Here is a 17,049-nt window from a genome sequence, read left to right on the forward strand (position 1 = left end):
TTCCTTTCCTTTCCTTTCCTTTCCTTTCCTTTCCTTTCCTTTCCTTTCCTTTCCTTCTTTTTGCAGGGTCATTCACCTATGGGACTGGACTGGTGTGCTGGCTGCAAGGAAAGCCAGAATGGGAACCAGAAGACCAGCCCCTCTCTGTTTCCTGGGCCAGAGGGATTGCAACCCCCTTCTGAAATTCTCACTCTCCGGGGCACGAGCCCAGGCCAGCCTGCACCAAACCAGGGGAAAGAAGGCCCGGCCCCTTTCCAACAGCAGGTCCCTGAGAACTGACCCTCCCCCCCCTTCAGGGACAGTCTCACTTGGGAACCCTGGGCCCTAGGAGTTTTCAAAGGGAGTAACCGGGAACTTTGAACTCTTTTTATTATATCAGAAGCCAACAGAATTTGTTCATTTAACGACAGTTAGGTTTCCCAGTTTAGCCACATATACTCTCATCCGTTTTCTGTTCAGTAAATACGTATACAGGGTCTCCTTTTAAAATACACCTTTGTTGAGATCGAGATCGTTGAACATCAAGTTCGCTATGTTTTTTTTTTAACTATTTTATTTCTCTCTGAAACGCATAAACGTCATAAAGTGCCGGGAGTTTGTGGGAAGCTCAGGGCGGGTGGGGATGCCCCTGATTCCCCATCACCCTTGGGGAGGAGCCCCAAGTGAGTTAAAACCTGAGGGGTGAGTAGGTGTTAGAGGAGGGAGGGTTGCCAGGGAAGAGCCTGTCCCTGGGGCCCCGGGGAAGGGGAAGGGGGTAGCCAGGGAGTGGCAAGAGTCTCAGGACGGTGGCTGGGGTGGGGGGCAGGGAACTAGCCGTGCAGGTTTTGAGGGTTGTTCCAGGACACCAGCACTGCTGTTCCAGACTGGGACCATCCCAGCCAAACAGGGGTGGCCGCCTCCCAGTGACCCTGGGGAGTACAAACATAGGGTGAGCTGAGACATGGAAGGCCTTGGGCCTTTTGGTCTGGGACTGGAATTCTCTCAGACTCCGGGAGACGGGTCTGGATGCTTGTGAAGTTTGTAAACGAGAGTAGTTTTTGAAAGACAGTCACATCTCCGCTTACAAGCACATAGTTGAAAAAGCACAACTATAGGAACAGTGAAAGAATCAGTGGTTTCCAGGGGTTGGGAGGGCAGGTGGGGCCCAGGGGAGTTTTCAGGGCAGCGAAACCATCTGTATGACACTATGGTCGTGGATTCATGACGGTACACATTTGTCACAACACGCAGCATGAGCTGGTGGCTCAGTCTGTTAGGCGTCCGACTTCGGCTCAGGTCACGATCTCGCGGTTCGTGAGTTCGAGCCCCGCGTCGGGCTCTGTGCTGACAGCTCGGAGCCTGGAGCCTGCTTCGGACTCTGTGTCTCCCTCTCCCTCTGTCCCTCCCCTGCTCGCGCTCTGTCTCTCTCTGTCTCTCAAAAATAAATACACATTAAGAAACAATTTTTTTTTAACCCACAGAATACACAACACCAAGAGTGAACCCTCATGTACACTATGGACTTTACCCATAGAAATCTCTTTCAGCCATACCATCACCTTCTAGAAGGTTCCATAACACCCGCTGCCCAAGATCATTCCTTCCTCTTCTGGAAACCTTTTGGCGAATAGCTCTATTCACGTGCCAGGTCCAAACAATTGTGGCTACGGAGAGAGATAAGGGGAAGGGTTCCCAGGCCTGGCCCGTCCAATGGGGAGATGTCACCCCACGCACGAACGGTGATGTCTGCTGTGGGCGTGTAGCAGGTGGGAGCCGTGGCCTCTCTGCTATGTATTTCCGCCTGGGGACTGAGCGAGTCCCATGACACATTCACCCAGCAACTGGCGTCCTGCGGTCACCTAGAGGCCTGGAAACGCTCGCAGCAGCCATAGGAGTTGCTCAGCCAATGTCCGCCATCATTTGGCAAACAATGACTATGGAAGAAGTGACAGTGAGGGTGTGACCCCAACAGTGCCTGAAGAGGGGTTGTGTGTGTGTGTGTGTGTGTGCCCATGGTTTTGGTGCAAACATGTGACTTGTTTCACTGTGGTGACACCAGCTGAGCACACGCCCCCTCTCCCCCCTCCCCGGGGCCTTCTCTCCACATGGAATATTGTCCCCCCAGTGAACACCTTGACCCTTACCTTGTCCGGGTCTCTGCTCAAGAGTCACCTCTCCTGCCTGCTCTGGCAACAAGAGTCTCTCTCTCTCTCTCTCTCTCTTGGGTCCCCACTCTGCTTACAACAAATGACTGCGCCCTGGGGGTGGGGGAGGTGCTGAAAACAATAGAAATTTCTCGTCTCACAGTCTGGAGGCCAGAAGTCTGAAATCCAGGTGTGGGCAGGGCTGTGCTCCCTCCGAGGGCTCAAGGGGTGAGCCCTTCCTCACCTGTTCCAGCTTCTGGCGGCCCCACATGTTCCTTGGCTCATGGCTGCACCCCTCCCATCTCTGCCCCATCTTCATGGGGCCCTCCCCCTGCATCTGTCTCTCTCCTCTTCTGTCTCTCTTTTCTCTGTTTCTCTTTTTGAAGATTTTTTAAAAAATTATTTTTAAGTAACTTCTCTACCCAACGTGTGGCTCGAACTCACAACCCCGAGATCAAGAGTTGCACACTCCATGGACAGAGCCAGTCAGGTGCCCCTCTCCTCTTCTGTCTCTTACAAGGAAGGACGCCAATCACTGGACTTAGCCCCCACCCTCCCCACCCCCAGTAAATCCTGAGATCCTTAAATTAACTTAAAGATGTCTTCAAATTTGCTTTCCCAAAGAAGGGTACATACATAGTGTCTGGGGGTTGGGATGTGACATAGGCTTATGGGTGGCCATTACTCAACCCACTATGTGCCGGCCTCACACAGCATTACGCATTGATTTATTCGCAGCCTATCACACCTGCCAGGAGAGAAGACACAAAAGTTCGAGAAGAGAGTCTTCTGTGTTTGTGCTTAAAACTATTTGCTGAATGAATGAATGAAAGTGGCTTTCTCACCCTAAATTCCAATTTCTTCATCTATAAAATGATTATCTTCTTTTTAATGTTTATTTCCTTTTGAGAGACAGAGAGCACAAGTGGGGGAGGGGCAGAGAGAGGGAGACACAGGATCCGAAGCAGGCTCCAGGCTCTGAGCTGTCAGCACAGAGCCCGACGTGGGGCTCGAACTCATGAGCCGTGAGATCACGATCTGAGCCGAAGTTGGACGCTTAACCGACTGAGCCACCCAGGCGCCCCTAAAAAGATTATCTTATTGCCTGTGTGCATGGCCATTAAAAAACAAACAGAATTGAGAGTTTACGTAAAGAGCCATCATTTCAAAAGAACTTAAAATTAAATGTGCGCGCGCGCACACACACACACACACACACACACTACCCCTTGTATGGCATATCCCTTCAGAAAAGGATGCCTTCAAAATACCAACCTTATCATTTGTGAGTGAGGTTTATTACCAAAAAAGTTTCAGGTGCCTTAGGATTGCATCACATCTTTCCAACAGGGCGTATTGTTGGGAGATAATTTATGGGAAATGAAATGACACCACTTTCGTATAGTGAATGGGAGTTGAAGAGCGTGACCTCATCGTTCAAGGTGCCCAGAGCAGATATTTCAGGAAAGGCAGGATGCTTGTGGCTGCACCCCACCCTTGACTCTCAATACCAGCCAAAGCATGAACATCCCCATCAGAGCTGCAGACTCAGAAAGTTTCCCAGTGAACCACCTTGCCTGACCTGATTCCTTCAGAGCAGGTCCCAGAAGTTGGCTAGCTGAAGGCAGAAAGAAAACTCTTGAAGGAAACAGTCTTGAAGTCAGTAGTGATGATCACGGAATCCAATCAAAGTGACTGAGGTAATAAAGCACATTCAAAAACAAATATAAATAGCAGGTGTGATTCTGGGGGAAAGTGAAGAACGCACAACAGCAACGAAAAGACCAAAACAATAAGGTTTATGTAATCAGATTAAATCCCTAAGATTATGGGGGAAAAAAGCAAAGATTTGAAAGAAAAATATGAAGCTGAAAAACCCTATTATATTGTAGAAAGCAATCGAAATAGATGGCATAATTATTTGTCTCTATGTCTGAAATGCTTTCAGATAGACCCTGATAGAATTTTCAGTTTATTCTGAAATCAACATAAAAGATGACAGCATGTAGCAGACTGCTTGCCTCAAAAGGCACGGAAATAAAACATGAATCAGGATGATGGAAGCCAGTCTAATGATAACAACTCCAACAATGTAGACATGACCCATTTCCCCAGATTAAAGCAAGTAGCCTCAGATTGGGAATACATTTCAGGGACATCTGGGTGGCTGTCAGTTAAGTGCCTGGCTCTTGATTTTGGCTCAGGTCATGATCTCGCAGATTGTGAGATTGAGCCCCCCGCCTGGGGCTCTGCACTGAGTGTGGAGCCTGCTTGGGATTCTCTCTCTCCCCCTTGCTTTCTGCCCCTCCCCCACTCACGTTCTCTCTCAAAATAAATAAACATTAAAAAAAAAGAATAAATTTCAACAAGCTGCTGTTGATGAGAGAGACACATCGAATAAATATTTGGGGGCATTTACCATGTTTCAGGAAAATTATTTTCCATGGCAGACACTGAACAGATGCACAATGATGAAGATATAATAGTCCCCTGCTTCACAGAGTTTATATTCTGGGGGGGAAATGAAACCAGACAGCTAAAAATAAGGTACCAAGTTTGGATCCCACAGGCTAACCCATGGAGAAGAAACAGTGGCAATAATTAACTCTACAAAGTGTAGTTTAAGGAATACGTTTTAATGAGATACAGGAGGCATTAAACATTTAGAAGAGTCATCACGAACAGGTAACTTATATGCACCAATCAACAGGGAAGTGTAATACAAAAAGCAGAAATTCAGACAACAAGGAAACAAATGGACGGGAAAGAAATTAGACTGGCAAATTTCAACCTCTTCATTATCTTCCTATGTGAGATCAGTTAGTCAAAAGTAAGAACGTGAACAATGTCACTAGAAAGTTAGAATGAACAGATACTGGACTGATTTGCCAAGAAGAGTGCAGCTCCCCAATACCCTTTCAAAGAATACACCAACTTTTCGGGCGCCACTGAAATATTTACGAAAAATTGCATACAACCCAGGCACCAAGTCCCAACAAAGTGAGAGAATTAGCAGACGTGTGTGCGGGCTGATCCCAACACAACACAAACAGAAATTAAACTTAAGCCTAAGGGTACCCATTCAACTGCTTCCAGTCCCATGGCTTTAACTGCTTTCTCTGTGGTCCACTCCATTTTTTGTTTTCATCCCAGTAGGTCCGGGTGTTCCACAATATCCTCCACCCAGAGTTTCCTTCATGAATGCTCTGGGTGTTCTTAAACTGGACCCACAAATTCTAGCCTGGGCATCTCCGAACAGAGGCCACTGTGACGGGATCCAAGAGGTCGAGCTTTAAGGGAAAGGCACCTGGCCAGCACATCACTCCCTGTTCGCGGAGGCTGCCCCGCCTGGAGAAACCACGCCTGAGTGACACTCTTGTGAGAGCATCAGATTCTATGCCAACAAGACATTCTTCCTCCCTGGATCCAATACTGTCTCAAAATCTCAGAATGCCAGTTAGAAAGAACCTCAGAAATAGTTAAGCTGAGTTCCCATGTATCTTTTATATTAATAATAAAATTTACTGAGGACCTACTACGTCAGGGACTGGAGAGTATTGTCAGGCACTCTACAAATGCAAACAGCAGCCCGGATCTGTACAATAGGACTGTGAGGTTGGTTCCCAAGATCTCCTCTTTGCTCCCCCAGACCCACTTTCCACCCTCCTGCCTTCTCCTTTGGATTCTCAGCCCAGAAGTCTGCATCGGTGGCTTCTGTTCTGTTTCTCTCCACTTTCTGCTCATGCCTTTCGAAACAGTCTGTGTATCAAACTCTCCCCAAATTACTCAGTTTGAATGTGCCAGCCGTTTCCTGCTGGGACCCTGACTCAAAGGGAGGTAGTGCCGTCCCCATTTCGGGGAGGAGCAAACTGAGGTGGAGAGAGCTGAAGTTGCCCAAGGCCATGCATTTGGAAGGAACAATCCTGGGATTTCAAATCTGTACTGACTCGCGCCACAATTTTGCTCTATTATTCCTAGGCCTTTGTTGACATTGGTGGAGACAGGCTGGTCTCTTGACGCTGGTGGTCTCTTCTATTTCGGTCGGGAGAAAAGAGACAAGAAGGGCCACCAGAGCTGCCCATCAGGTTGAGTGGGGCTGAGGTGGACACCCTTCGGGGAGCAGGTGGGGCAGGTGGCATGCATTTGCTCAAAAAGGGCAGCACCATTTAACGGAAGAACGTCCGTGTCGCACTCTAGAGTTCTTACATTTAAGAAGCCCACTCTATACGAGGAAACTGAGGCACAGAGGAGAGGCACAGCCTTCCCCGAAGCTATCTCCCTACTCAGTGGTGGGTCTTGTTATGGATTCTAGTCCCACGTGAAGCCAAAGCCCTTACACTTTCAATAGGGGCGGGGGGGGGGGGGGGGGGGGGGGGGGACCATCTACCCTGCACGTTCAGTCATGTGCCCCGGGAGCCATCTGACTCCAGCAACTTCCGCGGGATGATGATGGCACCGCCACCAAGCCCTCCCTCCATCTCACTATGAAGGGCTCTCACGGTGGGCGTTTTACAGATCAGTAAACTAAGGCTCTGGACATCTAAGACGCCAGCCCGAGGTCCCAGGGTTAGCGAGCGCAGGAGCCCAATCCGCAGATGAGAAGAAAGGGCTCGAAGATCATCTACGACCACACAGAACCCAAAGGGGGCCCTGGGGTCCTCGAGCCCTCCTCCCCATCCCGGGACGCGCTCCCAGCGCCCTCCCTGGAGGTGAGATCTTAGGCTTCTCCTTCAATTACGGACCGGGAACCGCCACACCCCACATGCCCTGCGGGCTCCGGACCCGGCGACGCAGGGTAAGGCGAGGTCCGGGAATCCGCACTCGCAACCGGCGTTTGCTCGCCCCCCTCCACCCCGTCCCCGGCTGCAGCTGGTTCTCCTGATCTGGCAAGACTGGGAAACGGCCCACGCCCTCCGGCGCCGCGGTTAACCCCGCGGCCGGCTCCCGGGGCGGGGCGGGGCCAGGTGCGCCCGGGGCGGCCCGCGGCGTAGCTCCGCCCCGGGGGCGGGGCCTCACCTGCGGCGGGCAGGTGGGCGGCTACCAGGTAACCCGGGCCTGGCCCGGGAGGCTTGGGCGCGCGCAGCCGGCCGCGGCCACGCCAGGGACCCAGGGACGCGGGCAGGGGCGGCCGGCGGCGGCCGGGAGGCTGGGCGAGGGGCACCCCGCCTGTTCACCATGGTCGAAAGACGCTTCTCTCGGTTCCTGCAGAAGCTCGCCTTCCGGGGCGCGGGCCACCTGTACGAGCCGCTGGAGAGGAGCGAGTTGGAAATCTTGGTGAGTCTGGGCGACCCGGCGCGGGCCGTCCGCCCCGCCGCACCCCACCCTCCCCCGCGCCCCCGCCACTCGCCCTCCCCACCCCGGGCTCTAGAAAGAAGCCGTCTTCAGAGCAACGCCAGGTTGCGTTGCTGCCCCGAGCCGGGCACGCGCCATGTCACCCCGCCCTCCCCGAAAACAGCCCATTTTGTGGATTTGAAAGCGAGGCAGAGGGAGCTTCAGCGGGTCCCCTAAGAGGCACCCGGCCGGCAAACGACCTAGCTGGGCACTCCAGCTAGGTTTCTCCGACTCCAGAGATTTTAAATTCCTGGGTCTCTGCACACAGGCTGCTATATGGATTGATGGGTTGATTTTTAAGTTACTTGAATTGAAAACAAAAAAAACCAAAGCGATGTAAAGAAAACAAAAACATTTGGCGAAAATGTTTTAGCAGTAAGAGTGATAATAATAATAATAATAATAATAATGGTGAAAATGCTTCCCGCCTCTCCAGCGCGCTTTTGAAATGTACTCAGATGTGTATGTTGACTTTGCAGCCTCTAGGGGACCCTCTAGGATAAATCTACAGGATTATCAGGCCGGGAGCATGGGTGGGGGGAGACTGGGGGGGTAGGTAAGGGAGGGGTTACTAGCAGCCGAAATGACAAAAGTGTCCAAAAAAACCCGTGCACTTGGTGAAGCCAGCGTGGGTGGGTGACCCAGGAACTTTCTCCGGAGCTTTGCAAGAGTGTAAGCTTTTGCATCCTGCATGGTAGGAGAGCAGAGAGCGCTGGATTCTTGCAAAAGCATCCTGGGGTCGTTGCACTTTGTTTGTTTGTTTCTTCCTTTCCAGCATAATCAGTCATTTAAGAATAAAATTCCCGAAACAGTGCCCTGGGCGAGCTCAGGAGAATACAACATTGCCGTGGCCTTCCGACTGGGGAAGGGGAAGCTCACAGTTAAATTCACTTCTTCATGGAAGAGATGGGATGAAAAAGCTGGACTTAAGCGATTGATTTTTCCTCCCAAAGAATGACAACAAGTCCAAACGCTTTGGTTGTATGTTGCTTAAACGTTTGCGCATTTACAAAGTAGCAGTTTGTAAAGGAACGTCAGTGGGAGCGTTCTGGCACCCGCGTGGTAGACCGCAGAGCCGGGTAACTAGCAGTCCTCACATAATCTCTGTCTTTCTGAAGCGACGTGTGGCTTCAGCGTGGATTGGATGGATGTAGGGTTTGGTTATTTTGCTGAGGTCCGTTTCTCTACCCACGTGCCACGCAGTGAGTCCTGTGAAAGGAGTTGGAGGTGGGTTTGCCGACGCTGTGATTCCTTTTTCTGTTTTTTCTTTCTTTCCATGCTTTGGTTTTTTGCATCAAGCCGGGTGTTTTGCAAACACTCCTGATGTGTAGTTGGTTGTGATTAGGTTTTATAGGCTGTCCAGGTGTGGCTGGTGGCCACGTGGCCAGGTGTGAGGATGATGTAACAAACAGGTGCTGGGGGGAACTTGATCTCTGCATCAAAGCGGACTTCCTTCCTCCAGATCTTTTCCGAGGGCGCCCCCCCCCAAGGGCACAACAGGTCTTTAACCTGCCTGTAGGTATGTTGGGGGGCTCACCCACCCGGTTGTGGTCCGGGATGTTCTCAGCAGGACCCTGAATGGCGTGTGATGGGTGACCTGGAGGTGGGGAGTGGCGGGGAGGCTGGCGAGCCAGGCAGCCGGCGGCAGAGGCTGGCTGAGAAACGGAGGGTCCGGTCTCTCAAGGCGCCCTGTGCAAACCCAGATTACACTAAATGTAAATGGGGGTGTGATGAGAGTGGAGGCTGGCAGGCGAGGCGGCCTGTTGACTGCCAGCTCGGCTCATAGTCTGAAGCCTTCTTTGCTCTCACACTTACTCCCCCCCCGCCCCCGATTTTGAACCCTTTTTTTTTTTTTTGGCCAAGAAAAATTGAAAAAGAAGCAGAATGTGTTGACAGTGATCATTTCCACGCTATTGTAACTGTCTTTTATGAGCACTTGTAGGCAGCGTTCTGGACGGCCGCCGAGCCTCCCAGCCACTTTGCCCAGTCACCTCACCTATGATACTAATTATCACTGAGCACTTGCTGTGCCTTCTTTCGGGTCTCTCTGCACTGAGGTCAACTTTATTACCATAATCATAAGATAGATGATCGGTTAAGTGTCTGACTGTCGGTTTCGGCTCAGGTCATGATCTCACGGTTTTGTGGGTTCAAGCCCTGCATCGGGCTCTGTGCTGGCAGTGTGGAGCCTGCTTGGAATTCTCTCTCTCCCTCTCCCCCTCTCCCACTTGCACTCTCTCGTTCTCTCTGAAAATAAATAAACTTAAAAAAAAATGAGATAGATGAGGACATCGAAACTCACAGGGGGGGCCAGGTGCTAAGGGTTAGGGGTGGAGGAGAAGACGTACACACTCCCAGCTCCCCTGGCGCCCCCTCCTGGTGGGCAGAGATGGGCGGGTGGGCGCTTAACGGCAGGTGGGTAACACCCGGGAGGGAGAGGGATGCTTACTTTCCTACGAGTGGCCAAGATCAGAGTGGTGTGCCGGGAGAGGGACAGAGCTCACAGGGGCTCTGGGCAGAGGGGGGCGAGGTGCAGGGGTTGGTGTGAGAAGGGTGAGGTCGCAGAGGTGAACCACGAAGAGCCTCTGGGCCCTCGTGAAGAGTTTGGGCTGTATCGCTAGACAGGGAACCGTTGAAGGGTTTTGAGTCAGGGCATGACGGTCGTTCATTCATTCACAGATGAGCCAAACATTAGGAGCGCAGCAGAGAAAACACGCTGTCAGGCTCGCGTTGTGACGATATCACCCTTGGGTTGCGGGAAGACAGTGCGCAGGAGGGAGTTCTGAGGCGCACGTGCACCCACACAGATATACGTTAGTGTTTCCCAAAATAGAATGAGAGGACTTGTTGAAGAAACGTCCTACAGCCCTCCGGTATCATCTTAAGTCGTTTGTGCCACAAGGCGGCTTAAGTATAAGCATAGGGGCGCCTGTGTGGCTCTGTCAGTTAGGCATCCGACTTCGGCTGGGGTCATGATCTCGCAGCTCACCAGTTCGAGCCCAGGTCGGGCTCTGCGCTGACAGCTTGGAGCCCAGAGCCTGCTTTGCATTCTGTGTCCCTCTTTCTGCCCCTCCCCCACGCATGCTTGCTCTCTCTCTTAAGAATAAATAAACATTAAAAAAAGTATAAGTATAGGGGCGCCTGGGTGGCTCAGTCGGTTAAGCCTCCGACTTCAGCTCAGGTCACGATCTCACGGTCCGTGAGTTCGAGCCCCGCATCGGGCTCTGGGCTGATGGCTCAGAGCCTGGAGCCTGCTTCCGATTCTGTGTCTCCCTCTCTCTCTGCCCCTCCCCCATTCATGCTCTGTCTCTCTCTGTCTCTCTGTCTCAAAAATAAATAAACGTTAAAAAAAAAAATTAAAAAAAAAAGTATAAGTATAAAACTTGCATTAAACGTAGCTGTGTGCATATGATGTAACTCGACAAATCAAACGGAGTTTATAATGAAATCATAAAGTACAAATGAAGCAACTGAGGTTTGATGTGACTGGTGATGTTTTATTTAAACCCAACGACTGACGTTGAATGATTGTATTAGTTGTCTGTTGCTGTTTAACAAATTACTCCAAAATGCAGTAGCTTAAAACAACAAGCGATTATCTCGTGGTTCCTGTGGCTCAGAAATCTGGGTGTGGCTCAGCCAGGTGGTCCTGGCTCTGGGCTCTCGTGAGATTGCTGTGCAGTTGTTGGCTGGGGATGTGGTCTCATCTGAAGGCTCATGTTGTGGCAGGGGAAGGATTCCCTTCCAAACTCATTCTTTTTTTTTTTTTTAATTTTTTTTTAACGTTTATTTATTTTTGAGACAGAGAGAGACAGAGCATGAATGGGGGAGGGTCAGAGAGAGGGAGACACAGAATCTGAAACAGGCTCCAGGCTCTGAGCCGTCAGCACAGAGCCCGACGCGGGGCTCGAACCCACGGACAGTGAGATTGTGACCTGAGCCGAAGTCGGATGCTTAGCCGACTGAGCCACCGAGGCGCCCCATCCAAACTCATTCTTGAGGCTGTTTATAGGCCTTAGACTTTTACTCTATGGGCCTGTCCACAGAGCTGCCTCATGGCTCAGCAGGTAGCTTGCCCACGAGTGAATGATCCAAGAGAGATTAAAAAAGCAGCCATGAAAGCCTGGAAGCCACAGGCTTTTTATAACCCAACCTTGGAAGTGACATCTTTTTTTTTTTAATTTTTTTTAACATTTATTTATTTTTTAGAGAGAAAGAGAGCATGAGCAGGGGTAGGGGCAGAGGGAGATACGGAATCCAAAGCAGGCTCCAGGCTCTGAGCTGTCAGCACGGAGCCCGACGCGGGGCTTGAACTCATGAACTGTGAGATCATGACCTGAGCCGAAGTCAGACGCTTAAACGACTGAGCCACCTAGGCACCCTGGAAGTGACATCTTATCACTTCTGCCATGTTCTGTTCATTAGAAGTGAGTCTGGGGGCCCCCGGCTGGCTCAGTCAGTAGAATATACGATTCTTGGGATTGTGAGTTCCAGCCCCACATTGCTGGAGATTACTTAAATAAGTAAAATTAAAAATATATAAAGAATGAGTCTAGGTGTAGCCCATGCTTGAGGTAGGACAGGAGGAGGGGGTTGGATTCCATAAGGGCATGAATCTCAAGAGGCAGGGGGTAGACGCTGTCCACCACAGCAGTGCAAAGGAGTAGCTTCTTACACGAGATCAGTCACATAAAAACCAGAGCCACGCCTGGGACGTAGTCTGCTCAATAGTTCTCTCTTTTTCTTACTGTTTTCATTAGTCTTGAATTCTAGTCTTGATTTAGGCTCCTTTTCAATTTTGGTTTTGATGATGCCCAGGCTGAGAATGTCCGATTACACGTATGTGTGCAAAATGGCATTTAAATCTGTCGAGAGTCCGTTTGCTAGTTTGGGATAGCCAGCCTCTTCCTTAAGCACAAGGGACAGCAAGCAGCCTATGAGTGTCTGTTTTCAAGGCTGTCCCATGGTAACCGTAGAATTGGCCCATGCGCTTGAAGGTAAGGTGAGTCTCGGCCAGTGGGGGCGAGAAGATCCCTCGCTCTGTGTTGGCTACCATAGTTGGTGCTTCTCAACCCTGGCGGGTAGCTATGCCCCCCAGACTGGATTCAGGTCAGGCTCTCCTTACAATGTGGTGACACCACTCCGTGGTTCGGTACTTCTGAGCTGACTTGTCAATACCGTCTGCTGGGTCACGATTCTGTTCTCCTGCCAGTTTTCCTCTCTGAGCCACTGAGAAACTTTCATCCCCGCGGGGTGTCATGTGACTCTTGTCACCGATGCACACGTGGGCCCTAGTGTGGCATAACAGTGCTTTGTCATCGATTGGCCCCCAGTGGTCTCTTTTAAGTAGGGCAATCATCGGAACACATCGTCAAAGTTCGAAAGTTCTTAGAAAACCGTGGGCTCTTGGGAATATGTCTGCAGATCCCATCCTAGAAACTCTGCCCCAAATCCCAATGTCATGAGACTTGTTATTAGGGGTAGCAGATCCCAAATCTCCAGAGCTCCTCAGGGGAAGGGACTAGAAGGCTCGTCGGTGGCTGCCTTCTCTCTGTGTATATCGGCCCCAATGTCCTCTTCTTAATAGGATACCAGTCATATTGGATTAAGGCCCATCCGAACGATTTCACTTTAATTTAATCACTTCTTTGAAGGGCCTCCCTCCAAATACAGTCGCCTTCTGAGGTACTGGGGGCTAGAACTCCAACATATGAATTTTGGCGGGACGCAGTTCAGCTCATGTCACTATGTTCCGTGTAGAATCTTGAAGGGTATTGGTGGGGAGGGGCTGTGGGCCACAGTGGGAAAATATGTAATCTTCTGTTGAGGTTATAGACACTCTTGAAGTTGTACTATTAACCTCACCCACCTGCCCTACGTCACCGGGTGGAAAATGGGTGGACTGGGTTCTTCCAGCTCCGCCATTTTCCCCTTGACCTTCCATTGGTAGGGAGGGAAAAGAGCCCACCTAAGCACTTGTTTGGCCCGCCTTGAAACTCAAGTGCTTGATGGGAAAGAAGGGCTCAGGATAGACTTGAAGCATCTGGAACAAAGGCAGATGCTCCACAGAATCATCCTTTATCTTTCAAACGCTTAAAACCAAACTACCGTGTTAATTCGATCTGGTCATTTCACCCCCTGGCCCCAGGATCCTCCTGTCTGTCTCTCCGTCAGGACTGAGCTTGGGGGTCCTTGTGGGCAGGGGGAAAGAATATTGGCCCAGGAGACCACTCTCCACCAGGAGATCTTGGTTAGGGCTTGAACTGGGACCGGAAGCCCAGAGTTCCCACCCGGGGTCCGTTACTTACGGCAACATGAGTTTAAGCATAACTACTTAATCTCTCCACTTTCAAATGTCCTTGCCTGCAAGTGGGGACATTTGTGGTAATAATCGGTAAAAGTTTCGGATTCCCTTCCTGCCTTCAAGGTTCCTCGTCAGTGCGTTTCACTGGCTTTCTGTGAAGAAGATGAGATTAGGGAATGTATGCAAACACTCAGCACTCTTCTTTGCTCACGAGTATGCCCGCCTTCAGGGAATGTAGTCGTTAAAAAAGGATAAGAAAATAAACAAGGTTTAAAACTCTTTGTACATGCCTGGTCCAAAAAGCGATAATTTTTATTCAAACCCTTTGTACGATGCTCAGTTCAAAAGGTGACAGTGATTTTGGGGGCGCCTGGGTGGCTCGGTTGGTTGAGCATCCAACTCTGGATTTTGGCTCAGGTCATGATCTTGCAGTTCATGAGTTCAAGCCCCTTGTCCGGCTCCTCACTGACAGTGCAGAGCCTGCCTGGGAGTCTCTCTCTCTCTCTCTCTCTCCCTCTGTCTCTGCCCCTCCCTGCTCACACTGTCTCTTTCTCTCTCAAAATAAATAAATAGACTTTAAAAATTTACAAAAGTGATAGTAATTTTTAAAAAATATTTATTTTTGAGGGAGAGACAGAGCGCGAGGAGGGGAGGGGCAGAGAGAGAGAGGGAGACACGGAATCCGAAGCGGGCTCCGGGCTCCGAGCTGTCAGCACAGAGCCCGATGCTGGGCTCGAACTCACGAACCGCGAGATCATGACCTGAGCCGCAGTTGGACGCTTAACTGACTGAGCCACCCAGGCGCCCCAAAGCGATAGTTCTTTTTCTGAAGAGTCTCTCACTGTCTTGCAGTCTGACTTGGGTCAAGTGCATGGCCCTGCACCCGGAGAAGAGCTCCGTGGTAGGGGCAGGAAGGACCGGGTACACAGTGCGCGGGGCCCAGCGCAAAAGGACAGTGTGGGGGAAACGACCAAGAATTTCAAGATGACCACGGCAGGGCATTGCCTGAAACACACGCCCTCCTGGGCGCGCCCGTGGGGCTGGCCCCGGTGGGGGTCTTTGCCATGAAGTCATGAGTGGGACGTGCGAGCAAGTTCTTGCTGTTTGGTGTCCCTCCCTTCAGCCCCCGCACAGACCATCCTTCTGGCTGTCCCTGCTTTAGTGGATTCTTCCTATAGGGCAGCTGCTGTCCAGATGCGGTCTGGTCCCCAGCGGTCTGAGTCTTTACAAGCCCGTGCGTGGTTCTGATGCTCACTTGAGCTCCTTGGACAGCTGTCCTCCTGTTTAAAAAGACTGACCCTACCGAGTGGAGTTTATGGTCTGGTGGGGTCGACAGAGAGCTATGAAATACTTCTAGTAGTGAGTATATAATTACAAATTAAGAAAAGCCCCATGAAGGAAAGCACATGTAAGGCAGGAGCGGGGCACAGCCTGTGTATGTGTGTGTGTGTGGGTGGGTGGGGGGGGAGTGGTAGGGACTACTGCAACCTGGCTGCAACCCTGGAGACTTCCCGGAGGAGGTGGCAGCCCTTTGGCGAGCTGAGACTTGCACCCAAGCTACTACGGGTTGCCCCAAGCCCAGCTGGCCTCCCTCCTCTGGTCTGGGAGGTTCCTGTTGCCCAGGTGGATTCCGCACTTAGTTTCATTCTCCAGGGTCAGGAGTCCTCTCACTGTCCCCCTCTGTCCTTCTCTCTGCCCCTCCCTCCCCCAAATTCCAGCACCGAAATGCGAGCACGAGGAAATGCCTTCCCGGACCATTGAATTAGGCTAATATTAGTTACTGTTTTTCACTTATCTTTTGTGAACTAAGAGCCTTACACATTTTTCTTTCCTCCCCCTTTCTCCTTTCTAAAGGATTTCTTTCTCCCCATAAACCACAATAAAAAGGTGCACATTATGAACTTCCTCCTTCTCTGGGCGCTTTTTCGCTCCTCCTCAGCGGGGGGTGGAGGGAGGTACTGTTTGAATCTAATCAGCTGGCAGCAGTCAGAGGCGTGGCCCCTTGCTGTGCAGTCCTGAGAGGCTGCGGTCAAGAGCGCTGAAGCCCGCAGCCCAGGCCCCCCCACCCCGGGGGGGCAAAATGACCCGGAGCCAACTCAGTGTTCTGTACAACGGGGTGTTGTGACGGGGTGAAGGCAATGATTCAGTATGTATAAAGCATTTAGGGCAGCCCCCGATCTCAGTAATTATTATTTATATGCCACTACACAAGTGTCTCTTTAAAAACACAGACATAAAATCACACTGTGCACGCCGTCTGCAACAACCCCCCCCCCCCGCCCCGCCAGCCTCTCCATGCCCCTGCAGTAGATACAGATCAAGAACGTTCTTCTTCAATGGCTGCGTAGACATTTCTAGTTCACCCGCCCCCGACTGATGGGCATTTGGGTGGTCCCCCCCCCCCCCACTTTTCTTTTTAATTTTTAGAAGAATGTCCCAGTGAACATCTACGGGTGCACCGTGCTGTGTTGAATCCTTATAAAAATCCCTGCAGAAATCTGAGGTTTAGGAAGCGAGGCACCTTCCCCGGGGTCACGCGGCCGTCCCAGGATTTCGGACCCGCGTCACGTGTAGGGGATGCTTGAGTTCTCCTGACCTCCTCCAGCCCACGTTTCTCTTCCATAAAGTTACTGCTCTCCTCGCCGTGATTAGTAAGTGTTTCATGGAGGGTCGTGTCGAGGCTGTTTCTCATACCTTTCCACTCTGGTGTTAGCATCTGTGGGAGGTCCCTGCCCAGATCGATGACGCCTCCAAGAGGAGCTGATCTGCTAGTTCTGTCCCTCGCTCATTGATTCCTTGGTGTTCAGGCCGGAGGGAGCGCTGCCCCCCTCGGCGTGCCCATTCATTCATTCATTCATTCACTCATATTATCATGAATTCCTATTTTATAAGGGGCGCCTACATTTGTTACCATCGTTTTAGTTTGATGTCCCCGGTCTGGCCCGTAGGAGCATCTGCAGGGTGACTGCCGTGTCCCCTGGATGTTTTTTCCATCGCTCTTGGAGCCCGTCCTCGTTTTCTGGCGTCACAAGAAATTCCAGGCTCATTTGGCACTTTCCCAGCCCGAGCCCTGGAAGCAGCCATTTCTCCACTCTTTTTAGTGGAAGAATGGAATTTACAAACCAGGACCTGAGGGCAGGTGGCTCATGCCACTGGGGTGTTATGGCTGCCGAGCCCTCTCGGAGGGGTGTGTGTGTGTGTGTGTGTGTGTGTCTGTGTGTGTATGTACACTATGAGATCAACATTTACTTGTATAGCTCTGTCTGTGTGTACTATATATATATATATATA

At 51.0% G+C, this 17,049-nt stretch overlaps 1 protein-coding gene across 1 annotated transcript in view; it reads left to right on the forward strand.

Moving 5' to 3' along the window:
* Positions 1–7,283: 7,283 nt before the first annotated feature.
* ATP2C2 (ATPase secretory pathway Ca2+ transporting 2) overlaps positions 7,284–17,049 on the forward strand; it is a 61,922-nt gene continuing 52,156 nt past the window's right edge. Inside the window, exon 1 of the mRNA XM_049622719.1 lies at positions 7,284–7,397. Within this exon, the coding sequence (XP_049478676.1) occupies positions 7,299–7,397 (99 nt within the window). The 5' untranslated portion in view covers positions 7,284–7,298. The remainder of the gene's footprint in view (positions 7,398–17,049) is intronic.

This window comes from Panthera uncia (assembly GCF_023721935.1).
Source record: "Panthera uncia isolate 11264 chromosome E2 unlocalized genomic scaffold, Puncia_PCG_1.0 HiC_scaffold_20, whole genome shotgun sequence".
NCBI classification, from domain to species: domain Eukaryota; kingdom Metazoa; phylum Chordata; class Mammalia; order Carnivora; family Felidae; genus Panthera; species Panthera uncia.